The sequence below is a fragment of the Ictidomys tridecemlineatus genome, chromosome 11 (genome assembly GCF_052094955.1).
Source record: "Ictidomys tridecemlineatus isolate mIctTri1 chromosome 11, mIctTri1.hap1, whole genome shotgun sequence".
NCBI lineage: Eukaryota > Metazoa > Chordata > Mammalia > Rodentia > Sciuridae > Ictidomys > Ictidomys tridecemlineatus.
In genome coordinates, this window is record NC_135487.1 from 18,992,141 (window position 1) to 19,015,776 (window position 23,636).

Below are 23,636 nucleotides of genomic sequence, written 5' to 3' on the forward strand. Positions count from 1 at the left end.
CCCTGTCTTAAAAATTTCAAAAAATAGGGATGGGGTAGGCGCTGGGGATGTAGCTCAGGGGTAAAGCACCACCTCTGGGTTCAACTCCAGTACCAAAAAAAAGAAGAAGAGTGTTATGAGGTTTAAATGAAAGATTCATATAAAATACATACTTGGCCCTTGGCCCAGGTAAGTACTCAGTTACTCAATACACATAGCTATTACAACCAAAGGCCCTGTAGTTGATCTCCTTCAATCAGCTGGTGGCCTAGGGCAAGACTGCAATTCTAATGCTTTCTTGCACAGTATGTGCATTATGACCAAAAGAAAAAAATCCCGATGGGTTACAACTTGATTAACCATTTGAGTCATGTACAGTCAAGATATGGACGCCTGCCTTCTGACTGGATCTGCTCCAGCTTGTCCAGTTTTCATAAACATACTAATACAAATTCCCAGATAATCTACAGAAGCCCTCAAGGCCCACACGTAGGGCAAGTGGGTAGGATGCAGCTTTCCGGAAAAGGGCCGGAAGAGGAGAAACAGAATGAATAAGCACTCTGCTCTCTGAATATTGCCCTCTAGTCTTTCTCTAAATTGAGGGCAAGCCCTAGGGGACCACGCAGTCACTAGATTTATAGAGGTCGTGAGCATTTGCAAGTGGATGTAGACAGAGACTGACTCTCCACCCTTAAGCCCGTTTTCCACTGACAGCCCAGCCTACCCGTACAGAAGCCCAAAGGTCAACTCTGAAAAGATCTCAAAATCAGCTTAGTACCCACTAGAGGCGCCGCCTCGCGTGCGTGCGTGCGTGTGTGCGCGCGCGTGCGTGCGCGCAGGCTGCTGGGAAGCCGCCTCTTCCCTCCCGGTCTTCCAGTTTCCCGGCGTGCTTCGGGCCCGCCAAATGGGAGGGGGAGACGCAAGATGGCGGCAGCCGCGAACTCCGGCTCCAGCCTCCCGCTGTTCGACTGTCCGACCTGGTGAGTGGCGGGGCGACCGGGGCCGGAGTGTCCTGGCCCCAGCAATACTGGGCAGGAAGGGAGGTCGGTTTTCTTTGGCGGCGAACCGAAAGGCTCAAAACCCCTGGAATGGTTAAGAGAAAACTGTCTGCTGTGAGGGGCCGGGCGACGTGTGGAGGAACCGGGAACCTGAAGCTCGGGCCCAAGAACTGAGGAAACCTGGGATTGGGGACTCAAAGGAGCTCACTTAGGCAGTCCTTTGGGTGTTGAGCCGCTCGCCTGTGAGGTTTGGGGCCTTGGCCCCGAACTTACCCCTAACTCCTGACTGAGTGCCTGGTGCTCTTGTGGAGCGCTGTACCTGATCCCCCTCCTGTACGTCCGGAGCGCGCACGAGCCAGCTTCCTGACCCCAACCCAGCCTCAGAGCCCTATATCCTTCTGTCCTTGCTGCATCCAGTGTGCAAAACTCTATTGTCTTCCATAGACTGGGAGCTTCCTGAGGGCAGGGATGGCGCTGACCAATCCCCTTGTTCTCAGTGGTCCTCATGAAATCTGGTACAAAAAGCATCAGTAATTGTGGAAATGAATGCTTTTCATCCCATGGAAAGTTTTGGAGAATAATGGGATAATTAAGCCTTTGGGTAGGGTACAAGATGAATGAATAATTGCTTTGCCAGGAGACGCTTCCCAGTTAGAGCTTTCTCTCCTGTAGCTCATCACAGTGTATTATTAACGTCTTATCCCTCTGTCTCCTGTTATAGTGAGATCTTCAAGGGTAGAGACTGATGGGTCTTTGTATTCTCAGCTCCTAAACATGAGTCAGGCACATAGTAGGACTTAAGAAAGTATGTTTTGGATTTAACATTCCTTTCCCTGTTTTCTGGTCAAAATGGGCTTTTGTTCAGTGCATTGTTCTTTCAATTATTGCCATAGAGAAGTTGGGGTAGGACTATGAGATGATTATGTTGCATCTTCAGTTTTAGATAGGATACATTTTTCATGTTCAAATGTAGGCTTCTGGTAAGATTGTTCTTTAAACATCAAATGATTAAATCCAAGAAGCAAGTGAATGTGTGGATATTTTATGGATTCCTTTACACTTTTGTAACATCCAGTTGCTTTCAGTCTACAAATTATGTGTCCATTTTGATCTATGGCTGCATTGATTTCAAATGCAAACATAGTTAAGAAGAGATTCTTTTAGATCACCTACCATTTTATCAGGATCTGTTACGTACCAGGCATTGTGTTAAGTACTTTGACATATGTATGTCCTCCTTGAATGGTATGGTGAAGTGTAGAACTTTGCATTATCATGTCGTTGTAGAAAGGCTTGTTCAAGAGTAACACACCTCCTGTTTTGGTACCTGGTTTTGTGGGCATGATTCTGAATTGCCCTAGTTCCCTAATGATGCATCTCTGATTTGTTCTTAGAGCTCAGAACAATATCTTCTGCTTATTCTGTGATGAGACTAATCTTGACCAGCACCAAGCAACAACTAATTATTCTACCTTTGTATATTAGGGTATTAGCAAGTCTTAAGATTCAAACTCTGGGTGACCAGACTACCCCAGGTGTAGTACTTCCGGCCTCTTTGCTGCTTTCTCTTTGAAGTGACTATCCAATGTTAAAATATAGGTTTCTTTAGTGCTGCTCGAAATACAGAGCCACTAAAATCTGTTTTAGAGCAATTGAATCTCTTGGGAAATAAGTGTCAAATGTAGAAAGGAGCTGTAACAATTAAGTAGATGACATTTTGCCTGAACATGAACTAATTATAGGCTGGTAAGGGAGCTGCAATATTGAATGGAACAATAATTGTAAATAACATTTATGAACTCATCCTGAAAATTATTTTTACATCTTTTTTTCAGGGCAGGTAAACCCCCACCTGGTTTACATCTGGATGTAGTCAAAGGAGACAAACTAATTGAGGTATGAAAATATATGTCTCCCTGCCCCCCCGCCATTCTAAAGATTTTTGCCAGTGACTCACTATTCCACCCCCTCTCCTGTGCTTTGTTTTCCAGCAATGCTACTCGTTCATCCTGAAATTTTTTTCTATTAAAAGCTTATGACGATATAACACATTCAAAGCTCATATCTCCCACAGACACTCAGTTTTTTGTGACTTCTCTCACCTTCCAAATGAAGAGTTTTAATAGGTCATGGGCCTGTAGGCCCCAATCAAACTGGAAGCCTTCTTGGTGAATTCCTTCTCTCTGAGTACATGGAATTGTGTGGAAGGCACAAGGTATGCAATAACCGAAGAAGAAAATGAATGGTATAGATTGAGTTTAACTTTTGAATTGGTTCTATGAGATTCAGGCCCAACACCTTCAAAGAAGTATAGTAAACTAAGCCACTTTTTCAACATAGGATGACAGTAAAATTCATTCATTCAAAACATTTATTGGATGATTACTATGTGCGTGTCACTGAGTTAGCAGAAGAGACTACAAAAGAGGACAGAACAAAAGTTTTCTGTCCTCTAATTACCCTTTAGAGAGAATCACATTAAAAATTGCATAATTATAATTGAAATAAGTACAATAAAGAAAAAGTTGAGCTGAATTTCAGCTTTACACAAGTCTCTAGAGTGAATACCACATAGATTTTCAAGAAAACACAAGTTAGCTGTTAGATTGGGTAAGTTTTTAAAAAATCCATATTGTGTTATTAACTAAGAAGTGGAGATTAAGCATACTGGTTATTCAGCTATAATTTAGGTATAACAAGGCCCTAATACTGAATGCGGTTGTTTTTCTTTTTTCTTTTTTCTTTTTTTTTTTTTTGTGGTGCTGAGAATTGAACCTAGAGCCTTGTGCATACAAGGCAAGTACTCTACCAACTGAGCTAAATCCCCAGCCGTTTTTCTTTCTTCTTTTTTAAAAAAATGTTTATTTTTTTAGTTGTAGTTGGACACAATACCTTTATTTTATTTATTTATTTTTATGTGGTGCTGAGGATTGAACCCATGTGTGAGGTTCACGTGTGAAGGCAAGTACTCCACTGCTGAGCCATAACCCCAGACCCATGAAGTTTTTCTTCAATGTATAGAATAAAAACATTGTAATTCCATGGTTAATAGCTTGAAAAGCTAATGGTATTCTGAAGGATGCTCTGCAAATGTATTGTCACTTTCAAGATGTTGTGGCAATAACTGGATACTTTGCAAAATATGAAAGCATCTATGGGTTACAGTGAATTCTCCTATTATTAATTCTTCCAGCTCTCAGCCAGACACACAGATCCCTTTGGTTAAATGTCAAGATTACTCAAGAAAATAATTTAACTAAACTAGCTATAAAATCTCTTTTACTGTAGGTGGTTCCACAGATAGAAAATATATCTGTTGCTAAGTAGGATAACTTGAAGCTTGAAGGTATATAAAAATCTATTTTGTTACAAGAATTTAGTAAATCTTTTTTTCTGCCTGTTTGCAATAGGAAAAAAGAAATAATTTATATTTTCAAAACACTGTAATTTATCCACTACCCCTATGATTATTGGTTTCCATTTGCTGATAATGTTCTCTTTCAGTGCTTTTAGGTATACTGAGTTGCCACATGGTTATCAAGTTGCAATCCTTAGACATCTCTGTATTGTTCTTGGTAGGAATAGGCCTAAGAAATGTGTTTTGCAGTGCTGGGAAACAAACCCAGGGTCTCATTCATGCTAGGCAAGTGCTCTACTACTGAGATACATCCCTAGCCCAGGGGTATTTATTTTTAAGGATTTAGATTTTCATCAGCACTTGATACTAACCGAGCTGTCTATATCCTAGCCTTGTGTCAAAGGCTTGTGATATGCTGTGGTAGCTGGGTTGAAGAAGTGCAATATTAAAATAAAGCCATGAGTCTTTTAAGCCCAGTGTGTAAAGATACACTCTGAGTTATAACTCAAAGGCACAACTGGATAGTGACGTTGGTCATAGCTGGTCAAGGAGTTATGGACTTAATGAGTATGGAAAAACTAATTTATTATTTCATTCACCTTTTAACATATTTTCTTGATTGTAAGAAATACTGTTTTCCACTAAAGTTCCATACATTTGAACATTTCTGCAATTGGGATGCCTCTGGTAGTGAATATATACATTTAATTTAAGGGCCTCTTCTTTTTGCTTCAGACAGATCTCTTAATCTCTGGTATGCCTGTGGCAACCTACAAATATAAAATTTGGACATTGTTATTCCAGAATCCAAGAGTTGGTGGTCTTATATATTCCTTATGACCCACTGTGAACATTGTGGGCATTTTTAAACTTATGAGAACATAATCTGTGTGCATATTGAAATGAATGAAAAATGTATTAAGGTTCAGACTGAATAACTATTACCTAGAAAAAAGATGTTGAAATTTCAGGGCTTTCTTAATTTTTTTTTTAAGGATTTATTAGCTTTTATTTCTCTCTCTCTCTTTTTTTTTTTTTATAACTTTATTTTATGTGGTGCTGAGGATCGAACCCAGGGACTTGCACATGCGAGGCAAGTGCTCTACCACTGAGCCATAACCCCAGCCCAGGGCTTTCTTAATTCTAAAGCAATATCTTATTTTTTAAGAAATTTTTTCACAACTTTTTTGGATCAAACCCAGTGCCTCACACATGCTAGGTAAGCACTCTACCACTGAGCTACAACTCCAGCCCTGCAATGTCTTATTTTTAACCCAAATCTTAAAACTTAGGCCAAAGCAGACACAAGGGTGACTATCTAATTGAATTGTTAAGTCCTGGTGCTCTGTAGTAGTATGGCCCTGGAATGAGTGCTACCAGCAGTAGATGGACACTATTGGAAATGGATTTCCTAGAGGTGACTCACATATCCAAGCTAGCTTGAACTCATTGAAACTTCAAACTAAAGCTTGAAATAAACTAGGTAAGTGGTTATTTAAAGAAAAATAATGTGACCCACAGTACTTATTCACTCCTGAAAATATTCCATGATATATGGTACATCTTTTGATGTTAGGAATGAGGAAAATATTAATATGGTTAAAAGAGTCTAGACACTGGGGCTGGGGCTGTAGCTGTAACTAAGTGGCAAAGCACTTGCCTAGCACGTGTGAGATACTGGGTTCAAACTTTAGCATCACATAAAAATAAATAAAGACATGCTGTTTATGTATAACTACAAATAAAAAATTGAAAAAAAAAAGAACCTAGACACTAAGGTCTCAATTTTTAACCCACGCCACAAATATCTAGCTGTATGAAGTTGAGTATGTTAATTTATGTCTCAGTTTTTTAATCTATAAAAATAGGAAGCATAGTACCTACTCACCTTATAAGATGCTGTCCTCACCTAAAATGACAACGTAAAACTTTTATAGCATAGCATGTGACACATAAATGTTCAGCAGTTATTACTGTTATCAGTGCTGAGAGTCTCTTTGCATGAGGTACAGTGACACTAAAGGCATAGGGGAGAACAGTAACTCGCTGACTTCAAGAAATTAGCTAGGAATAAATATAACTTCTTGATTCCTAGTCTGGTACTAACTTGACTATACTTCTCAGCTTTGTGCTATCTTTTCTCAAGAGATTAAAGAAAGAGTTAATGTGAAATGTAAACTAGAGCTTTACTTTGTTTTTAGAGGAAAAAGGTGCCAGGCATATGTCTGTAAGCCCAGAGACTTGGGATTCTGAGGCAGGAAGATCTCAAGTTTGAGGTCATTCTCAGCAATTTAGCAAGACAGTGTCTCAATAAAAAAAGGCTGGAGGGGCTGGGGATGTGGCTCAAGCGGTAGCACTCTCACCTGGCATGTGTGCGGTCCGGGTTCGATCCTCAGCACCACATATAAACAAAGATGTGTCCGCCGAAAAACTAAAAAATAAATATAAAAAAAAAAGGCTGGAGATGTAGCTCAGTGGTAGAGTATCCCTGGGTTTATTCCCCAGTACCAAAAATAAATAAAATACAGCATATATGAATGAGGGATGTTCTTCAGTGGTCAGACTAGATTACTAGACCTCTAGCAATGTTCTGGACTGCTAGAATTGGTAAAAGTGCTAGTAAAAATTCACCCTGGAACCCTTCCTCTGTTATAATTTGGTTTACACCAATCTGTGACAAAGGATTTATTGATCAGGATTAAAAGAAATATAAAAACGGAAGTGGGGTGAGTTTTTTATAAAGTGAAATTCAGCTCAAAGAATGATCCTTCATCCTTGCCCTTCCTTCTCATCTCCTGATAAAGTGACCCTTCTTGTATAAAATGATGATGATACTGGGCCATGACAGTTAAATGCTGTGGAGGTGTAGCTTAGTGGTAGAGTACTTGCCTAGCATTCCCAAGCCCCTGGTTTCAGTCCCCAGCACCTCCATCCACCACACACACACACACACACACACACACACACACACAAACAAACAAAAGCACCCTTATTTGACAAAATAAAAAGTAAACATGTCAGCATTTTCCTCAGTTTTTCTTTCTTTTTGTACTGGGAATCAAACCCAATGCCCCACAGTTTTTTAATAATAGCTTGCTGGTCCATGAAATTCTGCTTTCTGCTGTTATTTTATAGCAGCTGAAACATTGTAGAGTTCTTCTCAGACCCATGGCACATTGTTTAGGATATTAGTATTACAAATCGGTCATACCTGGGTTTAAGTCCCACCTTTGCTGCATACTTACCCAACCACATTAGATGACGTCATCTCTGACTCTGTTCTCTCATCATTAATAATAAAGGTGATAGTTGCAGGCTGGGGATATAGCTCCGTTGGTAGAGTTCTTTCCTTGCATGCATAAGGCTCTGGATTCAATTCCCCACACCACAAAAAAAAAAAAAAAAAAAGTGATAGTTGCTTCACAGAGTTGAGTATTAGATGAGATATTGTTTAAAATGCCTAGCAGTAATAGTCCTTCAGTAAATATTAATTCTCATACTGTCTTCCCCCAAACTTGGAATGTCTTTGCTACTTAAGGAAGTTCACATTTAGACATAGTAAATACTCATTAGAATTGACTCTATATAATACTTTTTTGTGGCCAGAGTAAAATGAGACGGTAAGTTGGATTTGGGCATTCATACAGTGATGTCTAATGTAATTCCAGTATCTAAAGAAAGTTCCAGAAATTCTTTGGTGATATGGCTGCATGATTAAAATATACCCCATTCCTTTTCCAATCAAGTGATGATCTTCATTTGAATGTATACTTTCTGAAGAGCAATCTGGTTTTGGGGGGGGATGTACCAGGGATTGAACTCAGGGACACTCAACCATTGAGCCACATTCCCCAGCCCAATTTTGTATTTTATTAGAGACAGAATTAGACTTGAGTTGCTCAGCGCCTCTGAACTTGTGATGTGATCCTCCTGCCTCAGCCTCCCAAGCCTCTGGGATTATAAGCTTGTGCCACTGCATCTAGTTGAAGAGCAGTCTTATTACTTCATGGACATATTTTGCACTTCTTATTTCCTATTTAAACTAAATTTAATAACCAAGAAAATTTCCAATAGGCAGAAGAATTTTTTATCTCTTGGAGACAGACTTATTGCCTCTAGGAGAATTAGGAAAAGCTATTTTCATCCCAACACTAGACAATTAAACACTGCATTTGGGTAGGTTAATTAACATTCCTCCATTCCATAATGTCTTAGTAAATTATTCTTTATGTTAAGGAATAATGGGCATACCAAGGTGCAGCAGTCTATGGGTGAAGCATTCTTGGTCATCTACACCCTCTGGCTTGGAAAAAATGGTCAATGACATGCTTATGGAATGGACAGAGACATATTTTCCCGTTCAGTAACCCCCTGATCTCATTCTCCCAACAGTTTCACCACAAAAGAGTTTCTGCTGATTTTGGATAAATCTAGTACCCTAGGAAAAAATTATTCAAGATATTGATGACACATTTTTTGTAATAGTAGTAAGCCTTCCAGGAGCCAGTAGGTGAAATAATGTATCAAAATACTTTTTCTCTTGCCCAGAGGCGAAGATACTGGATATTGATCATTTAGGAACTAATGTAATGAATGTGAAGGATCATCCCCATTCAGTACCTTATGAGATTGATTAGACCTTGATGATCCCTTAGGAGCACACTGTGGGAAAGACTGGGGGGATCTCTCATTGGGTGGGAATGGGGAGTGAACTGATTTTATTGTGCTCTGGAGTTTAAAGAAAAGAAAAAGCAGGGCACTGTGGCATAAGTCTGTTAGCTTGGGATGCTGAGTCAGGATTGCAGGTTCAAGGCCAACCATCAATTTAGCAAGGCCCTAAGCAACTTAGTGAGACCCTGTCTCAAAGTAAAAAATAAAAAGGGCTAGAAATGTGGCTCAGTGGTAATTGCTCCCGAATTAAATCCCCAGTACCAAAAAAATAAACAAGCAGTGGGAATTTTTTTTTTTCTCCTTAGCAAGAAATTGTATCAACTCAAAATCCTTATTTACTTGATTTGGAGTTTTTGGTAAACCTTGTTGTAACAAGATTTAAGTAATATTTAATTTAATATTTATTTAGAAACTCATTATTGATGAGAAGAAGTATTACTTATTTGGGAGAAACCCTGATTTGTGTGACTTTACCATTGACCATCAGTCTTGCTCTCGGGTCCATGCTGCATTGGTCTACCACAAGCATCTGAAGAGAGTTTTCCTGATAGATCTCAACAGTAGTGAGTATCTCTCCCACTTTACATATTACCTGTGGGCAGTGTAAAAATGCTTTTTGGGGTTTTTAGTTAGGAAAATATGTTTTATTGTTCATCGAGGAAAAGTTTGTTTGGTTTTTAAATCCTTCTCTATTGCAGTGGTTCTGTTTTCCTGAAGTAATGACTAGGGAGAGAAGAGGATTTTATTATAGAATTGTCCTAAGGAAGTCACAATGTATACATAGCAAACAAAAATGGCACCAAGGAATTAGGGAGTATTGATATTTGAGTATTATAAGTTCATGATAAACTGAAGTTCAATTTAAGCAGAAACCATGATTAACTGCATTAATGTAGGAAAGCAACAATATATAAGACATTTAAAAAATACAGTGACTCAGGGGCTGGGGTAATGCCTCAGTGGTAGAGCGCTCGCCTAGCATGTGCGAGGCCCTGGGTTCAATCCTTGGCACCACATAAAAATAAAAAAACAAAGGTATTTTTAAAAGAAAGAAGGCTTAAAAAAAAAAAATGCAGTGGCTCGGGAGGATCACAAGTTTGAGGCCAGCCTCAAGAACTTAGTGAGATCCTGTCTCAGAAACTTTTAAAAGGGCTGCAGATGTTGCTCGGTAGTAGAGCACCCCTGGGTTCAATCTCCAGTACCACCAACAAACAAATAAAAAAAACTTGAGCAAATTTAGTATTTATGTTAGGTTCTTTATCCCAAGTACATTTTGGGTTTGTTAGTTTGTTTTTTTTCTCCCAGTTCTGGGGATTGAACCCAGGGATACTCTACCACTGATGGAGATGAATAAATAAATAAATCTGGAGATGTATAATCTCCAGATTTATTTATTTATTCATGCATTCATTTATTCATCCATTCTTACAATATTGAGACAGGGTCTACTAAGTTGCTCAGGCTGAACTCAAAACTTTGATCCTTCTGTTTCTACCTCTTGAGTACCTGGGCATGTACCACCACAACCAGCTACTTTTTGCTTTGACTGTGATTACATCAATTTTAATTTCAATTAGTAAGACTTTAAACCTTTACTAAGATAAGCCACAGAAGTACAAATAAGGCTTCACTGTGTGGGACCCTGAAGTTTGTTCATTTTTCCTGTATATGAATATGATGTGAAGTGTAAATGGTCCTGCTGCTTCTTGTAAGGCTTATCATTGTGTTTGACTCCTCTTCCCTGACTCCTAAACCACATAGACACATATCTTATGCAAGGTACTTGGTCACCTTGTCTCACAAGAACATTTCTCTGCATTTCATCACATGCAGAATGGTGACATGGAAAATTATTTAGAATCTCTAGTAGGATTTTGGCTTGCCTTGGCATTGACAGTGCACCTATTTTGGCCAGGCCCCTTTCTGGTCTTATGGGAAATTGCAAGGCCAGCAATTTTTGTGTTCCTTATACTTGAAGCTGGAGAGGATATAGACCACAGCAATGCCTATCTCATGCCTTGGTGGCTTCTGTTGAGTTGGAGCCATTCCTACTGGACCCAAAGGAGCCAAGCCTATCTGACAGCAGAGAACAGGCAGTAGTATTTATTATGTGGATGAACAACAGGTCTGAAGATGTGTAAGAAATCCACTGAAGAAACTGGACATACTGGTGCATGCCTGTAGTCCTAGTCACTTGGGTGGTAAAGCAGGAAAATAATAAATTTGAGGCCAGCCTCAACAACTTAGTGACACCCCATCTCGGAAAAATAAATCTATTGAAGAGATTGAAGGCTTAGTGAAGAAGTTTTCCTTCTCAATATAAGACATATCAGAGGATGCAGTAGATCCAGTACCATTTTCACTTTAAAAGACTTGTTCTCTGACCATAATCTTGAATGTGGGCATTATTTTTTTTTTTTTTAATAAACGAAAAAAGTAAAACTGATGTTCTGGGAGAAGCTGATTTGATACAAGTCAAAGATGATGCTCTCCCTTCTAAACTTAGGCTTTTTTTGGTTTCTCCTCTTACATTTCTGATTTGGTTATTCCCAGCACATGGCACTTTCTTAGGTCACATTCGGTTGGAACCTCACAAGCCACAACAAATTCCCATCGATTCCACAGTCTCATTTGGCGCTTCCACAAGGGCATACACTCTGCGCGAGAAGCCTCAGACGTTGCCATCAGCTGTGAAAGGAGATGAAAAGATGAGTGGAGAGGATGATGAACTCAAGGGCCTATTGGGGCTTCCAGAGGAAGAAACTGAGCTTGATGTAATTCCATATTTATGTCATTGTTTTGTCTTTTGGGACACTGGTTTTTGCAGTATATAGCTGTTCTGTGTAGCTTTTAATGCCAGTGGCTTAGCAGCAGGAGGTTCTCTTGAGCCAAATAATGAGTTTTGGCAATGTTGTGTGATTCTCCTGCCACTAGACCTCCTCTTAGGGGTCTTGTGCTCCTTCACTGGCTATTAGAAGCCAAGACTGCGAATTATATTTTTCTGTCTCTGGGACTGCTTAGAGCTATGTTATTCAATGCAGTAGTTACTTAACCACATTTCAAATAATCAGAAGTCACATATAACTAGTGGATACCATAATTGGATAATGCAAATAGAGTCAACCCTTCACATCAGCAGGTTCTGCATTTTTTGATTCAACCAACAGCAGATAAGTTGTTCACTGAGGGAAATTGCTTCTATATAGAACATGTACAGACTTTTCTTTTCATTATTTCCTAAAAAATACAGTATAATAACTTTAGAGAGCATTTATGTTGTATTAGATATTATTCGTGATACAGAATGATTTGAAATACATAGGAAGATGTGCATAGGTTATATGAATTTTTTTTTTTGAGGGACCAGAGTGTCTGTAGATTTTGATATCCATGGGGAAGGGAGTCCTGGAACCAGTCTTCTTCAGATACCTAAAGGTAATTCTTTCCATCACTGCAAAAAGGTTGACAGCATTAACTTAGCAGGACTGACACTTTAATTTATTTACGTAGCTTTTTTTGGTAGTATCTGAACAGCCCAGGAGTCTTCTGACTAGAATTAGACTGCTTTTGTTCTTATGGGCCTGGATGCCCTGAAGGCCAGGGATTTTTACAAAATTTAAAATGCTGGAAGTTTTTTGTCATTGTTTTGGCACTAGGATTGAACCCAGAGCCTTGTACATGCTAAGCATGCACTATACCACTGAGCTATATTCCCAGCCCAAGTTTTCCTTTTCTAGAGGCTGACACTAGTAGCCTTCACGTGTGTCACTGCACTGATGTAACTTGTCTGCTCAGTTAGACCAAATGAAAGCATGTCCTTAACTACCCACATGCATTTACTCTTCCTATACACCAAGGCAGTTTCCTAGTCTTTAGGAAGAAAAATACAATAGAAATCTTATAATTTAGAAGTCATTATAAGGCTATTGCAGTGGCTATGCTTGCTCTTTTTCCCTACAGGCTGCTTTCCTCTGTTTTTTTTTTTGTTTGTTTGTTTTTGTTTTTTGTTCTTGTTCTTGTTCTTATTTTGTATCTTACAATACCAGGGGATTGAACCCAGAGCCTCACATAATCTAGAAAGATCGTCTACCACTTACCTATATCCCCAGCCTGTTTGCCTACATTTTAGTTCAGTATTTTAGGTCTTCTCTAGGTCTTCATTCTAATATATCAAACTGCATTGCAGATTGGAATAAGTCCAGTGGACTGAAAACGAGGCAGGCAACAGTGCTAAGACCAGACAGGTTAATCATCAAGATTAGTGGATGGATGCTTATGAATATAACTGGGGCCAGACGTAAGAAGGAGGGTGACAAAATATTAATGCCAGAAATTAAGTGCACTGAACTGATAATGTCCTTAAGAATTTTGAAGGCGAGAGCTATTGAAAAGAACAGTCAGTTGTCCTTTTTATCTGTTTAGTTACTTTAAAATAGTTCTTAGAGTCCTCCCAGACACATTTTAATTCTCATCATGAAAATATGATAGCCTTCCTTTTAAAGAAAAAGAAAAAAAAAACCCTCAACTGAAGGGTATTTATATTCGTACAGATGATGACCTATTCTCAGTGTTCTTTACGTCCTTTTTTGAATAGTATTCCCACACTAGTCAATGTGGATGTTCCACTTTCTTTCAAATGAGACTTGTTAGTATTAGCAGTCTTAGGATAGTATGAATCTTCCCTAAATGCAGAAGAGAGTCTTGGAGGTCTGATTAAGCCCCTTCTGCCTTTCTGCCCTTTATTATTGTTTTTCCATCAAAGTCCCTGTACTGACTCTTGTCTTTTCTGTGTGAATCCTGGCCTAGAATCTGACAGAGTTCAACACTGCCCACAACAAACGGATTTCTACCCTCACCATTGAGGAAGGAAATCTGGACATTCAGAGACCAAAGAGGAAGAGGAAGAACTCACGGGTGACTTTCAGCGAAGATGATGAGATCATCAACCCAGGTGAGATCTTTTCCTGGTTTCTTCTGTTGAAATGTTATGATCTCAGAGAGTAGTGTGTACAACTGACAGGTCAATTGGAATGTTTCTCAACAAAGATTAGGATTAGAGGCAACATAGGTGGAGTACCCTAAACATCCAAGAATTATCCAGGTACAGTGACAAAGAAAGAATTAAAAGGGGGCTGGGGTTGTGGCTCAGTGGTAGAGCGCTGGCCTAGCATGTGTGAGACCCAGGTTTGGTCCTCAGCACCACATAAAAATAAAAAAACAAAATAAAGATACTGTGCTCATGTATAACTAAAAAAAAAATTAAAAAGAAAAAGAAAAGATTAAAAGGGTCTTGGGGGCTGGGGATATGGCTCAAGCGGTAGCGCGCTCGCCTGGCATGTGTGTGGCTTGGGTTCGATCCTCAGCACCACATACCAACAAAGATGTTGTGTCTGCCAAAAACTTAAAAAACAAATAAATAAATATTAAAATTCTCTCTCAAAAAAAAAAAAAGTCTTCCATTGACCTTTTTTTTAAGAAAGGGTCTTGGATATTAAATAATAAGGCTATAATCATTCTTTGCTGACCCAGCATTTCCGTATCATAGTGGAAGTTTAACTAAAATATGGGTATTTATCTTTTCTTACAATAAAATGTTATTGTCTTTATGATGTTCTGAGTAGGATTGGTAGCTCCAAGGTTGCAATACCTTCTTCCATCATTAATCACATTGAAGTCTTGCTTGTCTCTAAGGAAGTCACTTACAGGTAATTGGACAGGGTTCAAGCTTCAGTTTGTAGGGATGGCCACAATAAAATTGCTAATTTATTATATCATTCAGGTGCTCTGGTAGATGGCTGACATGGGGGTAGGAGTATATATAGTTAATATAATGGTGATAGGTCTGGGGTTTTTTGTTTTCTTTTTTAAAACCTTATTTGGAATAAAATTAATAGATACAAATGAAAAATACAGCCTAACAAGTTGCTTTTACTTCCCAGATTGAAATGCTATGAGAATAACTTTCAGGTTCTGCAATTAAGTTTTAAGTTATTTAGATGGATACCTGTTCCACTGATGGCCCAAGGAGTTGAGGCAGGGAGATCTAGGGATTTTAGTTAATTTAAATGCAGTCTGAGTCATCCGGAGATATAGAAATAAATTAAGTGCAATTCAAGATTGCATTAACAATAGACTGGTGGGGACAGTAACCCTACTAGTCTGTGTTCTGAATAGAACTACCCCCAAAATGTGTAGCCCTGAGGGAGGAAGGCTTTTGGAGTGAGTTACTCTGGGTGCCAAGAATTTAAGGGGAGAAGGGGGGAGCATGGAATGGTCAGAAAGGAATGGGACAAATTCAGAACTAGTGGGTACCAAGTATTTGGTGCAGCATAAGGAAAAGGGGAAACCAGCAAATTCCCAACTTATATTTAAAAGAATTAAAGATTCACATGAAAGAGATCAGGGCATATATAAATGTACCAAAGGGAATTTCTCCTTTATTATATGTAGAAAGTACCAATCAATCAAAAATAAATAAAGTGCTGGAGTTGTAACTCATGATAGAGTGTTTACCTAGTTAGTCATTTGAGGCACTAGCTTTGATCCTCAGCACCACATAAAAATAAATAAATAAAATAAAGGTATTATATTTGTCTACAACTTTTTAAAAAAGTTTTTTTAAATAAAGAAGTGAAAGGAATATCTGGTAAGTAGAGGAGGGAATAAAAAGGGAGGGGGAGTGGGGATTGAAATCAAATTCCTTGTATGTATAATTTTGTCAGGAGGAAACCAACTATTGTATATAATTATAATGCTCTAATTTTAAAAAAATATGGGTTCATTAGGAAAAAAAGATGAGGGCACTCTTTCTAGTGACTACAAATTCACTTTCTGATGGTGTATGAAGTGGAGTAAATCCCTTCTCAAAGGAGTAAGTGTGCAAGAGAAGGTTCAGACAGAGACTAGACCAATCTGAAAAGCCAATTTCTGGGCCCCAGACTATTGAATAAGAGTTTCCATGGGCTAGACCTAGATTCTTTTTTTCTTCTTTTTTTTTTTTATTTTTTTAATTTTTTAATATTTAGTTTTAGTTTTCGGCAGACACAACATCTTTGTTTGTATGTGGTGCTGAGGATCGAACCCAGGCCTCACGCATGCCAGGCGAGCGCGCTACCGCTTGAGCCACATCCCCAGCCCTAGATTCTTTTTTTCTATGCTAAGGATTGAACCTAAGATCTTGCATATGCTAGGCAAGTACTCTACCACTGAGCTATGCTTCTAACCCCCTAGAATTTTGTTTTTAAGCTAACCTCTGGCTAGGCACTGTGGCTTATCTCTTTAATCCCAGAATTTTGGGAGGCTGAGGCAGGAGGATCCTGAGTTCAAGGCCAGCTTCTGAAACTTAGCAAGATCCTGTCTCAAAAAAGGGATGGGGATGTAGCTCAGTGGTAGAGCACCTTGGGTTCTTTCCCCAACACCAAAACAAAAACAAAACAAACAAAAAAAATCACTTTGTGTTTATATTAAATAAACAGCCAGCAGTTTGAAAAATATTTAGATCATCTCCAAAGTCTCTTGGTAGTCATGGCATGAGCTGCTGTTTTCTCCTTGAAAATTAGCACCCTGGAGCTTTATTAATATAATGTGGTTAAGAGCAGAGCTTTGAAATCAGGGGACCTGAGTCTGGAATCCACCTTTCCACTTAGTAACGTGTGACCTGCCAAGTGATTTAACAGGCTACTGACCTCACAGGATTATCAGGAAGATTAAATTAATATATTGAAAAATATTTGGGGCTGGGGTTATGGATCAGTGGTAGAGCACTTGCCTAGCATGCAGGAAGCATTGAGTTCGATCCTCAGTAATACATAAAAATAAAATCAAGGTACTGTGTCCACGTACAACTAAAAATATATACATTAAAAAATACTAAAGGATACTTGGTATTAAATTCTCAATAAATGCTAACTGGTATCACCAACATCATCTGTCTTTCACCCATGCCACCTTTCCTATGCCAGAGGTAAAGTTAGCAAGGAGTTTTGCATGTAGGTCTTCAGAAGCACAGATATACTGGAACAGTGTATCCTTTCTAGAACTAGAATGGCTGGAAAAAAAGGAGCAGAGGGTAAAACCCTGAGCACCTTTGGCCAGCACAAAACGGGGATGTCTGGAGGGCAGAACTCCACTAATTGCTTTTTTATTTATTTTTTAATCCTTGAGGTAGGAGCTCTCTGAGTTGCCAAGGCTGGCCTTGCACTTACAATATCCCTTCCTCAGCCTCCAGGGTAGCTGGGATTCCAGTTGTGTACCACTGCATCTGGCTTCCTGTTGCTCTTGTTTTTCATTTAGCCCTCCTTGCTTAAAAGGTGATTGGAATAGCACTCCTATAGCAATAAGAGAAAAGTTAGAGCACCTTTGGAAGGACTTTGTCTCTTTCCTAATGACCCTAGATCTTTTCCTTTCTTTTCTTCGAAGTAGAAGCCATTCATTGAACAAAGATTGATTGTGAATGTGATACCAGGTTCTATTCTTAGAGACATTCTAATATGTGAAAAACTAAATCAGAAGCAAATTATTCAAATTAAATTTGGAATTCTGTTTTTTTCCATTGGGATTCATAGGAATGTTTTTTCAATAGCAGACAGCTTCAGTGCATTTAAAATAGACATATATGGGAATAGGAAAGAGTAGAATGAATCAAACATAACCTTTCTAAGTGGGCGGCTTCCCATCTCACACCTGAAGAGGAGTTTTTTTTTTTTTTTAAGAGAATTTTAATATTTATTTTTTAGTTTTCGGCCGACACAACATCTTTGTATGTGGTACTGAGGCTCGAACCCCAGCCGCACACATGCCAGGCGAGCGCGCTACCGCTTGAGCCACATCCCCAGCCCTAAAAATAAATTTTTAAAAAATGTACAGATGGGCATGGTAGCGCATGCCTGTGAGCTGAGGCAGGAAAATCATGAGCTCAAATCAAGCCTCAGCAACTTATCAAGGCCCTAACCAACTTAGTGAAACCCTGTCTCAAAATAAAATACAAAAAGGGCTGGTCCTGGTAGTGTACACCTATAATCCAAGCAGCTTGGTAGGCTGAAACAGGAGGATTGTGAATTTAAACCAGCTTCAGCAACAGTGAGGCATCAAGCAACTCAGTGAGACCCTGTCTCCAAATTAGAAATACAAAATGGGGCTGGGAATGTGGCTCAGTTTTAAAGCACCCTGATTTTAATCCCCAGTACTGAAAAGAAAAGAAAAATGAGATGTGCAACATCTGTTAGGGAAGGAATTCCTTCTCTGCCACAATAATAAGCTAAAAGGGGTTTGGAATAGTTTTCAGTAGTAGTGATGGGTCTGTGCCTGCTCTTTTCCACATGCTCAGTCTTTTTTTATGTAGTGCTGAGGATCAAACCCAGAGTCTCGCATGTGCTAGGCGAGCGCTCTACCACTGAGCCACAATCCCAGCCCTGTTTTGCACTTCTTTTAAAGCATCTCTGTTGTGTTGTAACCTCTCTGGTTCTGTTATTGTGCACTCCTCAATCTTGCTCTTTATTTCCATACCTGGTGATCAGTACATGAGACTTGAGAGAGTAAGTGACTGAAGAGCAACAACCTGAGTCTAGTGCCTTCTCCCTGCAGAGTGAATAAATCCAGAAGGTTTGTAGGGCACAGTGATATATGTATAAGCAATTCAAAGGGAGCCATTCTCCCATCTTATCTGGACAGGAGGCTTCAGATACATACATGTATATTGATATGCATACATGTGTACTGATTTTATAAAGTTCAAGTTATTCAAGTCAAAAATCCAGGGTAAATTTTTGAAGCTCTGAGTCTGGGTCCTAAATCTGTTCTTCACTAATGAGCAGGTATTGGCAAGATCTGTCGTATGTGACCTCTTGTCATTGTTTTAACACTAATGTGAGATTGATAATATCTATTCTTTTTCTCCCCTTAAAAGAGGGAAATACATGGAATGGGAAAGATCTTGGGGAAGGCAATGCAGCATTGTGGTGTAGAGCATAGTTGTGTTTCTGGTTGTCTGGACTGAAATCCCAGCTTCTCTCCTCCAGGGGGGAAACTGGGCCAGTCCCTTTACTCCTCTCAGCCTCAATCTGTTTTCTCATCTACCTAATGCTGATTGCAGTAGTGCCTACCTCATGGGTTGTGGGAGGATTTATCACAGTGTCCAGTGCACAGTGAACACTTCCAGTGTTGGATGAATTTGACCGTTTATTTGAATTGTGGTTTAGTGTGCAGTCAGCCCTGTACCTTTATTCCTTCCAGCAGAGTACCAACCCAACCCTGCCCTCATCTCTTTTTGCAGAGGATGTGGATCCCTCAGTTGGTCGCTTCCGGAACATGGTGCAAACTGCAGTAGTCCCAGTAAAGGTAGGAAGCACATTTTAACAGTGTTTGAAATCACATGTGATCTGGAGTCAAAAACCCATTCTAGAGGGTGGAAGTGTAGCTAGCATGTGTGTTTTGCAGGTATGAGGCCCTGGGTTTGAACCCCAATACTATATGCATTATTTTTTGTTTGTTTTTTTCCCCCTCTATACTGGGGATTGAACCCAGGGCCTTATACATGCAAGTGCTCTACCATTGAGAGCCTCTAATCCCTAACCTAGTGAGTAACTTTAGAACACATTCTGTGTTCCTCTCATATTTTTCATTCTGTGGAAGTACTTTGTGTGGGGGTGGGGGTGCTGGAGATTGAATCCAGGGCCTCGTGCATGTAAGGCAAGCATTCTACCAATTGAGCTATATCTCCAACCCTGTGGAAGTACTTTTACCCCTGTTTATGTGTAGGGAATCCTGGAACACCACAGAAGGGATACAGGTGACCAGCCAGTTTGATGTGAAACATATAAATTATGTGCTAATGTGAATCTATAAATTTAACTTTTAGAAGGGTGCAGAGAGACCCATCTTCCTGTGGCCATTCCCTTCTGACTCAAAGTAAGCTTTTATGTGAGGGAAAAACATTATTGCAGTACTGCATGGCACCTGTGTTTTTTGCCATGCCATTATTTTGTGCACAGGAATGGCACAGATAGGAAAGTTAGTTCAGTCTGGAATAGGTTTAAAGATTAGATATTTTGAAGAACTAAGAAGTGAAGGTTATGATGGCACATACCTATAATTCCAGCCACTCAGGAGGCTGAATCAGGAGGATTACAAGTTTAAGGCCAACCTTAGCAACTTAGACCCTGTCTCAGAATAAATAAAAAAAGAACTGGGCTCGGGCTGGGGCTTAGTGGTGGAGTGTTCACCTAGCATGTGTGAGGCCCTGGGTTCGATCCTCACCACCACCTAAAAATAAACAAATAAAATAAAGGTATTGTGTCCAACTAAAAATTAAATATTTAAAAAAAAAAAAAAAACTAAGCTCACATGCACAAGGCCCTGAGTTCAATCCCCAGCACCAAAACAAACAACAATAACAAAAAAAAAAAAAAACCCTGGGGATGTGGTTCTGTGGTAGGGAACCTCTTGGTTCCCAGTACCAAAAAAAAAAAAAAATCCTTCATGTACTTCTTTTACCTCTACAGTATGGTCATTGAACCCAGGGGTGCTTAACCCCTGAGCTACATCCTCAGCCCTTTGTAATCTTACTTTTTTGTTTGTTTGGGGGCAGAGATTAATACTGGGGATTGAACCCAAGGGCGCTTAACCACTGAGCCACATTCCCAGCACTTTTTATTTTTTATTTTAATACAGTTTCTCATTAGGTTGCTGAGGTTCTCTCTAGGTTGCTGAGGCTGCCCTCATGTCCTCCTGTCTCTGCCTCCCAATTTGCTGGGATTGTAGAATGATAAAAACTCCCAGCTTTTTTATCTTATTTTTGACACAGGATCTCAGTAAGTTTCCTAGGCTGGCCTTGAACTTCCCAAACCTCCTGCCTCAACCTCCTGAGGTAGCTGGGATTATAGGTGTACACCACTGTGCCCAGCACCTTCTTGTCCCTTTACAACCATTCCCCTCCTAATCAACCCCAGGCCACCAGTAGACTACTTTCACCACTGCAGATTTGTTTTGCTTTCAGATTAATGTTTAAAAAATGGCAATCAGTCTGGTACACACACACTCATAATCTTAGTGGCTCGGGAGGCTGAGGCAGGAGAATTGCCAATTTAAAGCCAGCCTCGGCAAACTTATTGAGACTCTGACTCTAAATAAATAAATAAATACGATAGATAGATAGATACATAGATAGATACATAGATAGATACATAGATAGATAGATAGGGAGGGATGGATGGATGGATGGGTGGATGGATGTGGCTTGGTTGCCTGAGAGGGAATAGATTGGCTTGGTCAGAGGTCAGAACTCCTGTGCTGGTTAGTAATAGAATTATGCCTATAAATAGTCACTGCAATCCTGCCTGTGAACATAGTAAGACCCTGTCTCTTATTTAAAACTGAATAAAGAATTAGGCACCCAATATGGAAATGCTAACTTTGTATTACCCCCTTCCAAAGAAAATAGTTGAATTATCACCTCCACATCCTAATGGGGTGTTTTTACATTAATAAGAGAGGAAGGGTTGACTCTAAAATAGAGAGTAGTCATTTAAATTGAATAAGTTTTACTTCCTGTAAAACTCATAACACTATTCTCATTTTTCTGATTACATGGAATAGTGAAAACTTTACTGTAGGGCAACATTGGGAGCCATTGTATTAGATGACAGCTGTGAGGTCTCTTCAAACTGTAAGATTTCAGGACCATGGAATAGGTTGTCTGGGAAATAAAACAGGCTGGAAGTTAGGAACTTTTCCCAAAGGCTGGAATGAAAGAAAAAGTTACAATCTGTTTCACCTCTTGTCTCCACTCTGTTCTTTCCCTCTCTTCATGGCAAACCACAGAAGAAGCGGGTAGAGGGCCCTGGCTCCCTGGGCCTGGAAGAATCAGGGAGCAGGCGCATGCAGAACTTTGCCTTCAGTGGAGGACTCTACGGGGGCCTTCCCCCCACACACAGTGAAGCAGGCTCCCAGCCGCATGGCATTCATGGGACAGCACTCATAGGTGGCTTGCCCATGCCATACCCGAACCTCGCCCCTGATGTGGACTTGACTCCCGTCGTACCATCAGCAGTGAACATGAACCCCACACCAAATCCTGCAGTCTATAACCCTGAAGCTGTTAATGAACCCAAGAAGAAGAAATATGCAAAAGAGGCTTGGCCGGGCAAGAAGCCCACACCTTCCTTACTGATTTGATATTTTTGGTCATGGAGAAGGGTGGGATTGGGTGGGAATGGGGTGGAAGGGTGATGGGGCACTAATGAACTAGGGAGAAAAACGTTCCATGTGTGCAGTATCGTCTTTCAGAATGTCTCCTGGGGTCCTAACCATGTAATATTAAGACTGGGGGTGGGGCTCAAATATACCATAAAGACCTGTATTCAGAACACTTTCTATGTAGAGAAAGGTTTCATAGGTCCTTTAAGTAGACTGCCCTGGCTCTTTCCCAGGCCTTTTATTGCCTCTTTCTTCCTTCTCCTTTCTAGGATCATTTTTATGTGAGGTCACATAACCTAGGGTGAATCCAGAGCTGTGGAGGTAGCAGTAGCCTCACCAGTCTCAGGGTCCCCACAGCCTCATTTATATTTACTGTCTTTGCAAGTCCCAGGTAGCAAAAGGGTTGCCATGAATCCCAGGATGATCAAAAAGGTTTAGCATTCTTCGGTTAAGCTAAGGTTTAAACTCAGAAGTGTTTTCTTGGGTCTTTGGTTTTGAGGTCCAATGGTTAGGCTTTTCTCTTTGATCCTTTCTGTTGGAATGAGACTCCCCTTTGTCTGTGACCAGTGCCAGAGGCACAGGTTTATAGTTTTAACTTATAGTATTGTGTGAACTTTTCTTGTCAAACCTGAGCACTCCAGTTGCCTGTGTTTCTCATTTATTTTCAGAGTACTGTCCTCTACTCTCCAAGGCATTACTTTTCTTTTTGAGTATGTTATGAGGCAATTTTTAAAGGATATGATTAGTTAGGGCAACTAAGATTAAAAATGAAAAGATTTACTTTGCAAGTAACTGAAGTCTATTAAGAGGACGTTTTTAGCTGTTGGTTTGGAGGCTCCCCCCCCCCCCCCCCCCCCCCGTTTGAGAGCTCTGGTTGCTCAGAGCAAGACTAGACCTGGCTAACAAACAGGAGACAAAGGTAGGAAACATTGATATGAGCTTTGTACAGAGATTTGTACATTTGTGTAATAGGCCTTTTCACGCTTTATGTGTAGCTTTTTACCTGTAACCTTTATTACATTGTAAATTAAATGTAACTTTTGTCATTCTGGTGCAGTCTAGAGTCTGTCCTCACCATCACTGATTCCCACTGCAATCAGAGTACATGTCAGAGGTATGATGTTGGCTTGGGAGGTGATGACTTGTCCCCTTTTATTACCGCAAATGAAGATAGTCTCAGAAGACTGGAACCTCTAATTGGAGATTCCAGTCCCCAGACTGAGGCCTCACAAAGAAAAGTGGGTTAAGAGGTGACTGTTGCTCTTTATTGGGGAACTGAACAAGGAATCTTATATTGGCGTTTGTCCTGGGATGGGCATGATTTAAACCTAGTCACCCACTCTCTGCATTTGTGCTGCAGCTCCGTGGCTGTTCCTTCAAAACAAAAATACCCAGCTTCTTTTCTCTCCTGGGTATTTGTTTTGAAGGAACCAAAAGAA

General features: G+C 39.9%; 1 protein-coding gene and 1 non-coding gene across 6 annotated transcripts; both read left to right on the forward strand.

Annotated features, from left to right (window-relative positions):
* Nucleotides 1-800: 800 nt before the first annotated feature.
* On the forward strand, nt 801-23,243 carry Ppp1r8 (protein phosphatase 1 regulatory subunit 8). 5 transcript variants are annotated; one of them, XM_040288202.2, is made up of 8 exons: nt 899-959; nt 2,813-2,873; nt 2,969-3,192; nt 9,416-9,569; nt 11,560-11,780; nt 13,813-13,957; nt 19,277-19,341; nt 21,823-23,243. In XM_040288202.2, exons 3-8 carry the CDS (start codon nt 3,169-3,171, stop codon nt 22,174-22,176), a joined length of 963 nt encoding a protein of 320 aa, XP_040144136.1. In that variant the 5' UTR covers nt 899-959; nt 2,813-2,873; nt 2,969-3,168; the 3' UTR covers nt 22,177-23,243. The 5 variants fall into 5 exon arrangements, with proteins under 5 accessions (XP_005317729.1, XP_040144137.1, XP_040144139.1 ...); XM_005317672.4 differs by lacking the exon at nt 2,969-3,192 and having other exon boundaries at nt 801-959; XM_040288203.2 differs by lacking the exon at nt 2,969-3,192 and having other exon boundaries at nt 801-959; nt 19,240-19,341; nt 21,823-22,131.
* LOC120891089 (small Cajal body-specific RNA 1) lies at nt 4,690-4,854 on the forward strand. Its single transcript, XR_005735517.1, has one exon.
* Nucleotides 23,244-23,636: the final 393 nt, after the last annotated feature.